This window comes from Haplochromis burtoni, unplaced genomic scaffold (assembly GCF_018398535.1).
Source record: "Haplochromis burtoni strain Fernald_Lab_line unplaced genomic scaffold, NCSU_Asbu1 Contig_122, whole genome shotgun sequence".
Classification (NCBI taxonomy): Eukaryota; Metazoa; Chordata; class Actinopteri; order Cichliformes; family Cichlidae; genus Haplochromis; species Haplochromis burtoni.
The window spans coordinates 1,385,678-1,398,528 of record NW_024582483.1 but is presented as its reverse complement, the minus strand read 5'-3'; the positions used below and the strand labels follow the sequence as shown (position 1 = coordinate 1,398,528).

The window sequence follows — 12,851 nt, the reverse complement described above, 5'->3', positions numbered from 1 at the left end:
GTGCATATGAGGTTGAAAAAGTGTTTTTCACTCTGTCTTGCAACTTTGTAGTGATTTCCCCATCTGAGCTCATTCCCACTTTACACATAATTGCTTAAGCACTTCAGTGCCAGGACTTTCAGTTTTGTTCTGTTCTGTTGCTTGAAGTTCAGCTCAAATCTGTAATTAGGTACATGCATGTATGCTTACTTTTACTTGATGTTCTTTTGTCACACCTTTCCCAAATCAGCAGCTCTCAAATCAGTGTAAACAAAGTGGATTGGTCATTGTTTGTTTATTTACCTTGAAAAAGTGTGGTCTTTATACACCAAATTGTTGTACTTTAAAATATCAGAGTGCAACTTCAAGAAAGCTGCTCTAAACTTTGTATCCTGTTGTGCACCTGTTGGGATTACAGTACTGCAATGCAAATGCTTTTACAGCAAGTAAAAGAAAAAGGCTGTTTAACCTGTGACCATTGCTGTTGCTCTTGCAGGAAGATGCCTCCAACATCACTATACTGGGTCTACTCCTGGAGTGCAGCTTACCGAAGAGTTGGAACAGTCCACAGGTAATTTGTCTCCATCTGTTGCAGTAGTTGTCGAGCCTTTTCAGCTGACACGCTGCTCTGGAGAATCATGTTTTACAAGTACAGGGATTCGCGTGCCTGGATTTTAGACCTCTGAATTTAGAGGTTCTGGGAAGATCTTGGCACATTACTCCAGCTCAGAATGGTTTTAAACACACCTGAAAATTCAGCAGCTTCTCTCAAGCACTGTTGTTGATTTTAAAATCCTAGATATTCTTGATTTGCAGTTACTGCAAGCATTTGAAAATATCAAAAGAAAAGCACGATGCTATGAGAAGAAGCTTAGGGCAAACTTTGTGGAAATAAGGAGAAATAAATAGAAAGGCAGTTAGCCGCGTACTTGGTTTTTTTACGATGTCTGATCTTGCACCATTTTTAGTTCACCCCTACTTAGCAAAATCGGAGCTGAGCTTCAGTCCTCTTGAGCAGAAGGCCTTCCAGTCTTAAACGTCCAACAGACAGCCGGGCTCGTCATCTGAGCGCCTTCTGTTTTCTACAGAAGCCCTGAGGAGAGGGAGATCTCTTGCCAGGCTTTTAATTGCTTTCTCAAGAGACCTTATAATCGAAGAAGTGCACATGAAGTGAGAGAAGACGGCTGCAGACACAGACAACTACGCTGTCATATTAATACAAACTGAAATCTTCCTCGTGTGCTGTGGCGTGAGTGCCCCGGCCGTAACTTTTGGCTCGTATCCAGGACCGACACCTGCTGCTCAGTTCTTTTTCAAGTCTACTTGAACAAAATGGGCTTTGGGTCGGAGTCGCGGCTGCGTACAGATCAAATGAGCCCAACAGAAAGTTACCAGCAGTCTTGGTTTCTCGGGATTAGTTTTGCTTTTGCAGGTCTTGATCCCCCAGTGGCACCAAGCCATAGTATCTGTCTGCAGTTCCTCAAGTGGTGATTCACCCACTGAGACGATCCCTGGTTTGTAGTGAGATTTGCACTATCCCACTACTGATCTGCCAACTTTAAGAGGGTGTTAGTAACAGGGAGGGTGGTAGCAGTTAACAGACTGGCAAAAGTGGGCATCTAAGTCAGGGTATGTATTTAGTCTCTGTTCCCGCTTGTTGGATTTTGTTTTAAATTCTCAGATTACTCGTCATTGTTCATGTGCTCCTTATTTTGTCCTTGTGTTTGGTGCATGACTGTATGCTTTTCCTGTTCTGTCCCAGGGGTCCTGCCTCCAAAGCGAGGAGCGTCTCAGTCTGCAGATTAATCTGTCAGCGCGTGGTGACCAGCCTGCTGACCTGGACAAGCTCAAGCCCTATGTCATTGAGCACATTTTGGTCCTACTGGTGGCCCCTGCTGCTGAACAGGATGCATTCGGTGAGTGTCTGCGACCTTTCTGATTCATGCCCTGAAGGCAATTCACACCGCAAGCGTGCCACGCTGCACGACCCGACTCTGACTGTCGTTCATAAAACAGTATTTCAGTATGAAAAGAGAAACATGCACTGGTATTTTATTTATTTATTTATTTCAGCCTACACATGAATTACATCATTGAATGTTTGTGTGGTGGAGCTCTATCAAAGCAAAATAATTACTTTTTAACAGATTTAACCATAACAGAGCTTCTATGTTTCCTGTGGAGTCGCTTCCATTTTTTTAAACGTATTAGTTTAACTAGAGAAGGAATACAATTAAAAGACTTTGATTATTTTGCAGTTTCGAAAGAACTGTCTAATGAGAGGCATGGGAAATATGACAGCAGTCCTGATTTTGTTTTCTTTCTCTGGTTTTTGCACCAAATCAGGGGCGAAGGTTCAAATTATTTTGGCCACAGTTGTGTACACAGCATCAGTGTACAGTTCCCGTGATTAGTTTGAACCATTATTGTTTTTCAGAACTGCTTTCTGAAGTATTTTATTGTACTTACCTGTTTTCTGATGTCGCTTTGTTTGAGCTGTCATCCTCATTCTGTTGTATTACACATGAATCACATTTGTATACATTATTCTCATTCCTCTTTGCTTCTTCCAACAGGGGAATCAAAAATAAGAGTTTATATGTTAAATTCTGGAGGGAAGAAGCTCTATATAAAGGTGAGAGTTCTGCCTTGTTGTACAACAGTCAGCGAGTAGAATTATTGCAGCTCTAAAACGTTGTTTAATGTCTCCAGGACATGCAGGTGCTATCAAAAGTAGAGGCTAGCTTGGACTTTAATCAGGTTCTTCTGACACCAGAAGCAAAAAACTTCACTGAAGTGGCTACACTGGCCTGCAGAGGTGACTACTTATTTAAGTTGCAATAGTTTGCTCTAAGCCCGTACCGATTCTTCTGAGTGAAATTGTATTTGTATTTCCTATCAGGCTCGTTGCCTGGCCTCGACCAGAAATGTATAAGTCATATCAGTTTGAAAATTATGGGAAACAGGACAGCCTACAGCTTCCCTGGACTACATGTTCCACACAGGTAACATGGAGGAATTTTGTAATCATCACAATAAACGTGTATCTGATCTGAGACAACGTAGCCCCAGAAATAGTTCATTTAAGTGTTTTTAAGGTACTAATAAACACAGACAAGTATATCAATGTATATCATCTATATTTTCCTTCTGGGGTCATTTCTATACTAATGTTTTTATTTCTTTCTTCAGATGGCCTGTTGGGGATTTGTTCAGCCTGTTCCAGATGAAACAAAGAGCTGCTAACCAGGTGGACTTGTGGCTCACCAACCCCTTCCCTGTGCCTCTCATTGTGTTGAATGCAAGCCTCTCAGAGAAGCTGCAGGGGGTAATGAAGGTAGGCATGCACTACTGCAACATGTGATGATAGGACGCAGTTTTTATCACACGATGATCAAATTTGCGGCAGGTTATGGTGCATAGATTTTGACCTGTAACAAGTTATTCATTCATCATATGGATTCTAAACAAAGTGGAAGATTTAACAGACTATCTCTGCTGCCCCCTGTCTGTCAGGTGATGAACTTCAACACTCCACTGACAGTTCCTCAGGGCTGCTGGCACGTCCTGTCCCTCCAGCTGCTCAGCAGGGCCCTGCCTGTTAACCAGGTCTCCACCCTGAGTCTGAATACCAGCCTGGGCACAGCACTGCAAGTTCCACTGTACTTCTATCCTAATCCTTCCAAGGTAAAATAGCAGTTTCAGTGGTGAGTAGGTAGCGTGTTTGGGTCGGGCATTTGTATAGAAATTAAAGTTGTATGTTTGCCATCAGGGAGAGGTGGTGTTTGAGGCAGAAAGAGAGTGTGGACGTCCTTGTCCTCTTAGACTATCTGAAACAGGTAAAACTTCTCTCTTTCTTTCTTTCTTTCTTCCTGTGATGGAAGATGTTATAATCCAAGTTATTTTCTGGTGTGTTTTATTAGGTCGCTCAGAGTGGCAACGCTCTCTTCTTCCAGATTTTTCCCACTCGTCTTGGGCTGTGGACAGCAAACTAGCAGCTGAACTCTGCTCTCGATGGCAGAGCCACAAAGACAAGCTGCCTTGCAGGTTATTCTTGAATTTAACACACACACAGAGAAACACACTCCTGCGCTGTGTGCTTTTATATTCCATCAGCGGTCAGCATTAGCATAATTATTCATGTAAATATGTTCGTCTTGTCAGGTGGCCGAGACTCCCAGTGGAGGCATCGTCTCTCCTGGACTTTGGTGCTACTCCTGTCAATGAGAGCAAGGTGGGTGATGTTTGTTTAGTGAAAATACAGCATTTATTTTTTATTAGTTGTACATTTTAAGATTTTTTTTTAAATTTAGGAAACATTTATTCTTAACAAGCATTTGTCTTATAAAGGAATTTTTTTTTTTTGTTCCAGGTTAAGACGTTCATGCTGAAGAACCCTTCGTCTTCAGTGGTTTCTGTAGAGATTCGGGTCCTCTCTCTGTACCCTGCTCCCCTGGAGGCTCTGGACCTTCTAACCAAATGGTACATTGTCAAGTTATTGTTGCAGTTTAGTACACGGCTGTTTGGAGTTTTGATGCCGCAGCACCTCCTTCTACTCCACTTCTGAAGGTGTTTTCTTTGTTTGGATTGGCAGGTTTAATATCAGCCCTCTCTCTGTTAACATCAGCACAACAGAGTTCTCTCTGTTGGCTTCTTCCTCCAAGGTAAGTCTCGGAAAAACTCCTCAAAATAAAGCTGTGCCACTGTCTCATGTTCCTTTCTTTGACTAATCCTTTCCGTTTCTTCCCTCCTGTGTGCATCTGTACAGGTGAGTAAGAATATGGAAGAAAAAACCGGAGTCTTACGTCTGCTGCTGCAGCCCTGGGAGTCCAGAGAGGTTGCTGTGGTTTTTACTCCCTCTGAACACAAACCCACCACCACCATTCTTATCATCAGGTATTCATTGATAATAGTGTTAATGGATTTGATTGTGTTTTCTGGGTGCATATGTGCTGAGTTTTTTGTGTTCCATAGACATTTCACAAATCCGTTTTCCGCCATTTTTGTGGTACCCGGTTTGGTACAAAAGTGTAGTGGAACGTGTTTTGTAGCCAGTTTTTAAAAAGTCGGTAAGTTGTCTGTTTATAACACTGAAGACTAAATGCGGCATGATTTAAGTGTCTCTTGATTTCCTATTTTAAGTTTCGACGTCTGAGTTTGTGTGTTTTTAATCTTTTTTTTCTTTCTTTCTTTCTTTTTCAGGAACAACCTGACGGTGTTTGACATGGTGATGGTGCAGGGCCATGGGGCTAAAGAGCTGCTAACAGTCGGGGGGAAACTGCCCGGTCCTGGGGCCTCTTTACGCTTTAATGTTCCTCAATCAACGCTAATGGAGTGTCGTGATGGTGAGAGTGAAGTTTATCAGCTGTCATATTGATGTAAATTTTAAGCTAACGTACGATCAAAATCAGGCTAATGGGCATTATTTCTGACGCTTACAGGTCTGCGCAGCAATAAGCCCCTTTTTGCCATCAGAAAGAGCTTCAAGGTGGAGAATGCTGGCGAGCTTCCCCTGACGGTCATGTCAATGAATATAAATGGTTACAAGTGTCAGGGATTTGGCTTCGAGGTGCTGCAGTGTCATTCCTTCAGCCTCGATCACAACAGCTCCTCTGAGCTCACAATAGCGTAAGTGGAATTTCACACCCCTTTCCTTCATGACTTCCCCTCATTTAACTTTTTGGGTTTCATTTTAAACCATAATGTGATTTACTTTGCTGGTTGCGCAATATATTAGTTGCCCAATATCCTACTTCTCTTGTTATGTATTTATTTTTTGCTATTTCTCTTCCTTTTTTATATTCTTGCACAATATGTCCTGAATATGTCTTCCTCTCCTTTTTTAAAAATCTCATCATTTTGGCTCTTTTTTTAATCATTTTGCTGTTTGTTTCTCTCTCTGCCTCTACCTGTCCGCGTCTTCAGGTTTACCCCAGACTTCACCTCATCCTGGGTCATTCGGGACCTCACCCTTGTGACATCACGTGGCACTTCTTTCCCTTTTACCCTCAACGTGACGCTTCCCCATCACATGTTGCCCCTCTGTGCCCAGGTGGTTCCTGGCCCCAGCTGGGAGGAAACTTTCTGGGTGGTCACCCTCATCTTCACATGGTCAGTAACAGTAATTTGTGAGGAGAAGCGGATGCATCGGGGAACGTTTATTGATTGGGGTTTAGTTTTTGATTAACTTGTAAATTTTTTCGGATCTCTGTTTTTGTTGCAGTTTCTCCTTGTTTGGTGTGTGCCTGATGGCCTTTTATCAAGCACAGTTTATCCTGCATGAGTTCTCTGCACCGAGCAGCAGGAGCAACCACAACTCTGTCTTGTCCCGGGAAAATGGTTCAGTCAGTAATATCACACCTAATGGAGTACAGTATGTAGATTTTTCTTCCTCATTTATTTATGTAGACCAATCGTAAACATAGCAGGAAAACGTTTTGGTGTTAAAACACTCTAAATAGTCAAATGTCTGTCTGTGCAGTAAAACAAAAGGCAGTTGTAAGACCTACGTGGACACCTGCCACACATCCGACAAAGGCAAAGGCCGCGGGTCTCCAGCCTTAGCCAACAGCCTCGCCCCTCGACCTCAGTCCTCAAAGAAGGGCTCCTCAACCACACCCTCCCAACAACAGAAGAAATGCAAGGTTTCACTCTATTACTCCAAATATAAACCCAGCTCATCCACAGCATCAGCTGGTGCTGTGACAGTGGACGAAGAGCTGGAAGACCTGAGACCAGACCCTCCCCTCACTCCCGACACCGACGTCTGCAACAACAACAACGAGCCAGCTTTCATCAATGAGATGGAGAAGATGACAGCCCCAGACTTTAAAGAAGTCGTAGAAGATACAATGCCAGCAGCGGTTATGTTTCCCATGGAAATACCTGCTGGTTTCCCAGATAATGTCACACTGGGTCCAGGACCCAGACCGGGCCTGTTAGTGTGCAGTCCCATAGAAAACACTGAGCACTATGCAGAGAAGATGGAGTCTGAGAAAAGGGACAGTTCTGAAGTCGAGGTAAAGGAGGAGTTTTTGTTAGACTGCTGCATTTCTGTTTAATTACAATAACAAATTCATTTCTCCTTTGACTTTTATCATCAAAGAGATTTCTATAAAAAAAAAAACCCAACTGTCATCCCTGTTTGTTTACCCCGTCTAGCTGAGAGAGGACTGCAAAGGACAGAAAAAGAAAGCGCAGAGCACAGAGTCTGGCACTGCAGCAGGGAATAATAAGGGAAAGAGGAGCCGCAGGAAGACTGAAAATGTCTCCAGGTAATACACACGTACTTAACCAAAGCAACACTTAATGTTTTTAAAGCTCGTGATGAAAGATGCCTTAAGACATATCTTTGACGTTTAATGTAAAAACAAGCAGACACTCAGTTAACCCAGTAATATAAATATATATAATGTGTTGTTTTGGGGGGTTTTGTTGTTGATTTGTCTCCCAATTACTGTTGTAGCGCTCCCGAGCACAACATGCAAGTAACACCAGAGAGGGAGAAGGAACCTGTTTGGAAAACTGCGGACTTTGTCAGTGGACCCCGCAGCAGGAACCGCTCCACCAACAGCTTCAAGACAGAAGCACTGAAGCCTGTGCAGACTGCTGAGAGCCCACTCAAACAGAACGGTGGGCACAAATAACTGACTCGGCCATTACCGAGCTTCCCTTAAATGAAGCTACTTTGGTGAGGAAAGTCGATTCTCATTTCGCTGGGCTTTGTTCCTGCCAGGTGTGTGTCCTGCTCGCACTCGGAAGAAGTGTACTCCAGAGTGGCGCGTGGGCAGCGTCTGCGAATCAGGCTCAGACTCAGGCAGCTCATCGGGCAGCGTGAGGGCCAGCAGAGGGAGCTGGGGCAGCTGTAGCAGCACCAGCAGCATGGAGGGAGACAAGGACGCCAGTGCCCGGACACACCGCTCCACTACCTCATCTAGAAAAAGTATGGGGCGCTTACCTTCTCTTGAAAAGAAACCCAACTCAAATTGTTTTGTTGCTTTTTTTGGGTTTATAGCGGTGCTGTCTCTGCAGCCAGCCTCACACTTTCTCAGCCGTTGAGTGAATGCGTGTAATGTAGGAAACTAGTCAGTAAAAGTCTTCTTATAATAGATGAGAACTGTAGTTTGCCACTTTTTAACATTAGTCAGTTTGTTTGTTTTTCCAGGGGACTCCATGCAGTACAGTGTGTACCCAAAAGAGGTTGACAGCTACCAGCCCATTAATGCCAACTATAAGACTAAAAGGTACAACAAGAACTGGTTCTGATTAGTATCAATATAACATTTCTTTTTTTTAATCTTTTTGTTTGCCAACTTAAACAAATACTAATTTATCAGTCTGTAATTTGTATTCCAGTGACTTTGTCAGAGGTGGTCATTCATGTGTTTTTTACTGTGCTTTCATAGGATTTGTACAGTTTGTAATGCCAAGAGCTGGATTTAGGTTATCTTGTGGTTTATTCAGATGCAGTGTAAGTCGTAACGTTTGCCTTTCCTCTGTTCAGCATGAACAGCCTGTACCATAAAGACCAATGCCAAAGCCAAGAGTCCACCAGGCCCAGCTTGACCTCAAGCTTTGCTGCTGCTGTTGCTGCAGGAATGGACCAGAACACGGGTAAAGGCTTAATCGTTTATAGCAAAAGCACACTTTTTGAAAAGGCAAAATGTGCAGTAAACTCGTCTTCTACAACGGTTGTGCGTCTCGTCCGTTTTCGTAATCGTTATCGTGTCCTCTCCTCACAGATGTGACAGGTCAGTATCTGCCTGAAGATACGTGGTCAGCTCCACCTATCCCCCTCACCAGTGAGTTCAGATACAACACCACCGAAGCAATGCGCTACATACCACCAACCACCGCGTCATTCCGCGGGTGAGTATTTGAAGATGTTATGGAAACACTTGGTTAGTGGTGCTTCACTCAGTTCCAGTAAATGAACTGTCTGCGTGGGTCTTTATGACGGCACCAAAGAGAGGGCTGGAGTTAGTGGAGTCTAAAACAAATCTAGTGTCCGTAACAGACTCTTGGATTCATAAAGTGATTAAAAACGATAATAGAAGATAGATAGATAGATAGAAATGGAAATAACTTTACAAATGTGAGCATAAAGCGGCTTTTCACCTGTGGATAATCTGCATATTCATCTCAAAAGTTTGGTGTTACTCACCCTTCTCTGTAAACAGCATCCCTAACTGAGTAAGCACATGCTTGAATATCTTTCCTCTGCTGCTGCACTGCGTATTTGCTTTTCTGTAGATTAGTGTTTCAGCTTCTTTGACTCTGTTAAAAATTTCCTCCTCTCCTGCAGGTTACGTTGGAATAGTGCCAGCAGCCACTGTAACAGTTCCTATAACTACTATCCGGAAAATGGCTACATAGGTACGAGCTCATGATAAGCACTTTGAACCGGTTATGTGTTCCCATTGCTTTGTAGAAGATCAGCTATATAATACTGTAACCAACAAATAATGCAAAGGCTAAACGTCCCTGCTGGTTCAAGTCTGAGTTGTTGTTTGTTATCACTTTGCAGGTAATGGAACTTTTACAAGTGGTTTTCACAGTCAGGAGGGCCAGAACATGCACAGCAATCAGACCATCTGGAGTGACGAGCAGCCTCAGGAATCGACCTGGGACACAGCAGCCTGTGTGGGCAGCAAGGTGACGCCTCATAATACTCGAGTCAGATGGTTAACGCGGGGGTTCTTAAAGTTTTCATGACTCGGTGCCAATTTAGGGAGAAAGCATCTGGTTGAGGGCGGCAAAGGAAAGCTGCACCAATTACACCACAAAGTTTTGTTTTTAATTTAATAGCAGCACTGTAGGGCTTTTCTTTTCCATCATGCCTGTGGTAGGCTGAGAGGCAGTAATCAGTTCATTTGCAGATATTCTGTTTCAAAGTGCAAATGTTACTATGAATTCGTGGTTTTACATCTTTTGCTTCAAAGAACGGTGGTTTTTATCTGTAATTGTATTTTTGTACCACTTCCAGTGGCTGTTTCAATTACTCACACTAATTGTACTTGGAGATATTATTTTATGTCCATTATGTTATATATGACAGCAGTTTGTCTTTAATGATTCCTTTTGTGATATATTTTCTATACACTGGGGAAAAAATTATGTTTTTATAGCACACAGGTTCTCTAAATACATTTCTTTAGTTTCAATAACCAGAGTCAAAACACTACTTCATGATTCATCGTGGTGGTGCAAACAAATGACAGTAAAATTACCTGAAATCAATGACTTCAGCTGCAGTCAGTCGAGGGCAACAGATTGGAAGTTTTTCTTAAAAAAAAAAAGAGAGTATTTATCTTTTTTTTCTGCACCTTGTAAAGTTACTTTTTGTTTACTCACAATCATATTTTGATGTTTACATTATTCTGATTACATGTTTGTAAGGGGTGGGAGTGACTCGCAGTGTTATACTAACAGAACGCACAGTAAAGATGGTATGGCAGCTTCTGCAACCAGAGCAGCCACTGCAAATACAGCAGTAACTGAACTGCAGCAACTAAACCTGCCGTGAGGCCTATAAATAAACCATGTAAAGATGACACATGAGGGGTTTCAGTCTCCTAAAACAAATACACAGTTGCACTTCTGTAAATTGGATACATAAAGCAACACAGAGAAGTTTTCTAGCACAACTGGGTGGTGTAGTTTGCCTTACAGTACTGCAGAGACATCGTCGCACTGTAGGTATAAACAAACACACTGTTTTATCTCTGATAGGCTGGAGATGGTTAAGATGCTGACACATCTGTCAAGATTACTCTTTAAATAAATGTGTGATGGGTGATAAAACCCAGTTGCGGTTCCAGTTTAAACTTCGAACCTTAGATCAGTGGTGTCAAACATAAGCCGTGGGGATCAGAATCGACCCAGCAAAGACTTCAAGCCGGCCGACTGGACAGCTTTAGAAAAGTGCACAGATTTTGAGCTTTTAGCTGTATTTTCCGAAGTTTTACAGCTTTTCCTATTGATAAAGATCCATCTTCCCCCATTGACATTCACACTACATGTGGCCTACAGTGTAAAACGAGTTCGATGTCCCTGTTCGAGATGTAAGCTGGATGTGTGTCGATTGGATCAGTGTAATTACACCTCTGACGTCTGTGTTCTGACTTCTGATCATTTTCAGACAGTAATCAGCTCTGTGCAGAAATAAGGAAGCAGGGAATCTGGGTTAAAGAGTATGTTACTGTATTTAGGATAGAATCAGCTTCTCTTCTGTTTGTAGCCTCTGTTTCGTGTAGCTACACTAACACGGAGGGGGTGACGCTTTGATTTAATCCTGACATAAAAGAACACACAGTGACGGACGACAAATTTGGCTCCTTTCAAATTAAAACCCAGTTCACATCTTTCTTTTGGTTCTTGTTAAGTTTTAGTCATAGTTGTGATCTACAGAGGAACATACATGTTTCCCATAAACCAGTCTAAACAGACAGGCTCACATGCAAGCTAACAGGCTGGATAAGAGAAAGGGAAGTTCATCTTGAAGACAGAAGAGTACAGGAGACTGCGTCACGTACATCTTTACCGAGGGTAAAAATAGGGCGGGGGTATTGCTCTGTCATATAGATGTGTGGAGTCAAATACCCTAAATAGGGCACCAGAGAGTTAAAAGAAGAAAAAGGAGCATGCTGCTACAGCAGCTGGTTTATTTCCACCAGTCCAGTCTGTGTGGCAGAAATGAGCAACATGATTAACACGAAGTCTTTTGGCCTTTTGTTGTTGTTGTTTCTTTTAATCCAGCATCCTGCACAGCTATTTATTTGTCAGGCCCGGCCTGTGAAGCAGGTTGGGAAGAGTTGGCTACAAAAAGAAAAGGAAACATTAATTCTTTACCCCTTGAAAACCTATTAGAAGTAACCCTCAAAGCACTTTCCTGAACTGAGTGGTGACTCATATTTCAGGCTGCTTATAGATCGAAGTAACTGGGTGGCCTCTGCCTATGCAGCTACCCTTGGAAAAATCCAGATACGATTCTAATGGTCGTTAAACCACATCTTTATTGATATATACTGAAGTGTCAGTGCGTAAACATCTGCTGCATCAATGACAAATGAGTTTATACAGATGTTAACAGTATTGTATACATCTGAGCATTTCTGTGACCCTTGTGTGACTCACTTTGGTTCAGTAACACTTCAGCTAGATCTGAGAAAAGGGGAAGTGTTGCCGTCTTTGCTGAACTGGAAAGGTCATTTTGTTTTTGCTGAAAAGGAGAGACAAACGGCAGCCAGGTCGTCACTGTGGGGAACAGATGGTATCAGAGTGCAGTGAAAGGTGAGGTCAGAAACTGTCGACCCCTCCTGACAACGTTTTTCCTCTCTTCCGCCCCCACAGCCATACTTCTCGGGTACCCGCAGTCTCTCCCCCATGTCCAGCCTGTTTGGATCCATCTGGACACCCCAGATCGAGCCCTACCCGAGCCACTTCCAGCCCGAGCGATCGGCCCCGGTGTCCCCCATCACCCCGCCTCACTCCCCCTTTACTCGGGAGCCAGTGGGGGCCTGCGGACCGCTGCAGTACTCCAGCTTCAACCCTTTCGGCCCGCACATGAACTTGGACATATGGAACTCTTCATCCAACCGCAGCTCCAACTCGCAGCTCTCCAACGACTCCGGCTACTGTGGAGATGTTTAAAACAAGTAAATACAGCAGAGCTTAACTATAATTGGAAACTTATAAGTCAAGAAAAGGAAATAAAAAAAGAATGTTCTTTTATCATTGATGGGGAAAATGTGAATATTGTTTTTCTTTTATGTTCCCATTTTCAGATGTTATATGTTGTGAAAGGTTAAGCATTTGTTGTATATTTTTCTAGCTGTTTTGCAGTTTTGATCATAGAAAATTAAAAAAAAAAA

At 42.9% G+C, this 12,851-nt stretch overlaps 1 protein-coding gene across 1 annotated transcript in view; it reads left to right on the top strand.

The window, feature by feature from the left end:
- tmem131l (transmembrane 131 like) overlaps nucleotides 1-12,851 on the top strand; it is a gene marked incomplete at its 3' end in the record, with an annotated part of 31,392 nt that extends 18,541 nt beyond the window's left edge. The window contains 27 exon segments of the mRNA XM_005929254.3: nucleotides 476-550; nucleotides 1,742-1,895; nucleotides 2,556-2,614; nucleotides 2,692-2,797; nucleotides 2,882-2,984; nucleotides 3,172-3,316; nucleotides 3,496-3,666; nucleotides 3,752-3,818; nucleotides 3,903-4,026; nucleotides 4,144-4,213; nucleotides 4,352-4,461; nucleotides 4,574-4,643; nucleotides 4,748-4,875; nucleotides 5,182-5,324; nucleotides 5,421-5,607; nucleotides 5,905-6,090; nucleotides 6,203-6,352; nucleotides 6,461-6,998; nucleotides 7,141-7,253; nucleotides 7,445-7,611; nucleotides 7,715-7,921; nucleotides 8,144-8,222; nucleotides 8,483-8,592; nucleotides 8,721-8,847; nucleotides 9,284-9,354; nucleotides 9,506-9,633; nucleotides 12,331-12,851. Coding sequence (XP_005929316.1) covers nucleotides 476-550; nucleotides 1,742-1,895; nucleotides 2,556-2,614; nucleotides 2,692-2,797; nucleotides 2,882-2,984; nucleotides 3,172-3,316; nucleotides 3,496-3,666; nucleotides 3,752-3,818; nucleotides 3,903-4,026; nucleotides 4,144-4,213; nucleotides 4,352-4,461; nucleotides 4,574-4,643; nucleotides 4,748-4,875; nucleotides 5,182-5,324; nucleotides 5,421-5,607; nucleotides 5,905-6,090; nucleotides 6,203-6,352; nucleotides 6,461-6,998; nucleotides 7,141-7,253; nucleotides 7,445-7,611; nucleotides 7,715-7,921; nucleotides 8,144-8,222; nucleotides 8,483-8,592; nucleotides 8,721-8,847; nucleotides 9,284-9,354; nucleotides 9,506-9,633; nucleotides 12,331-12,630 — 3,888 coding nt within the window.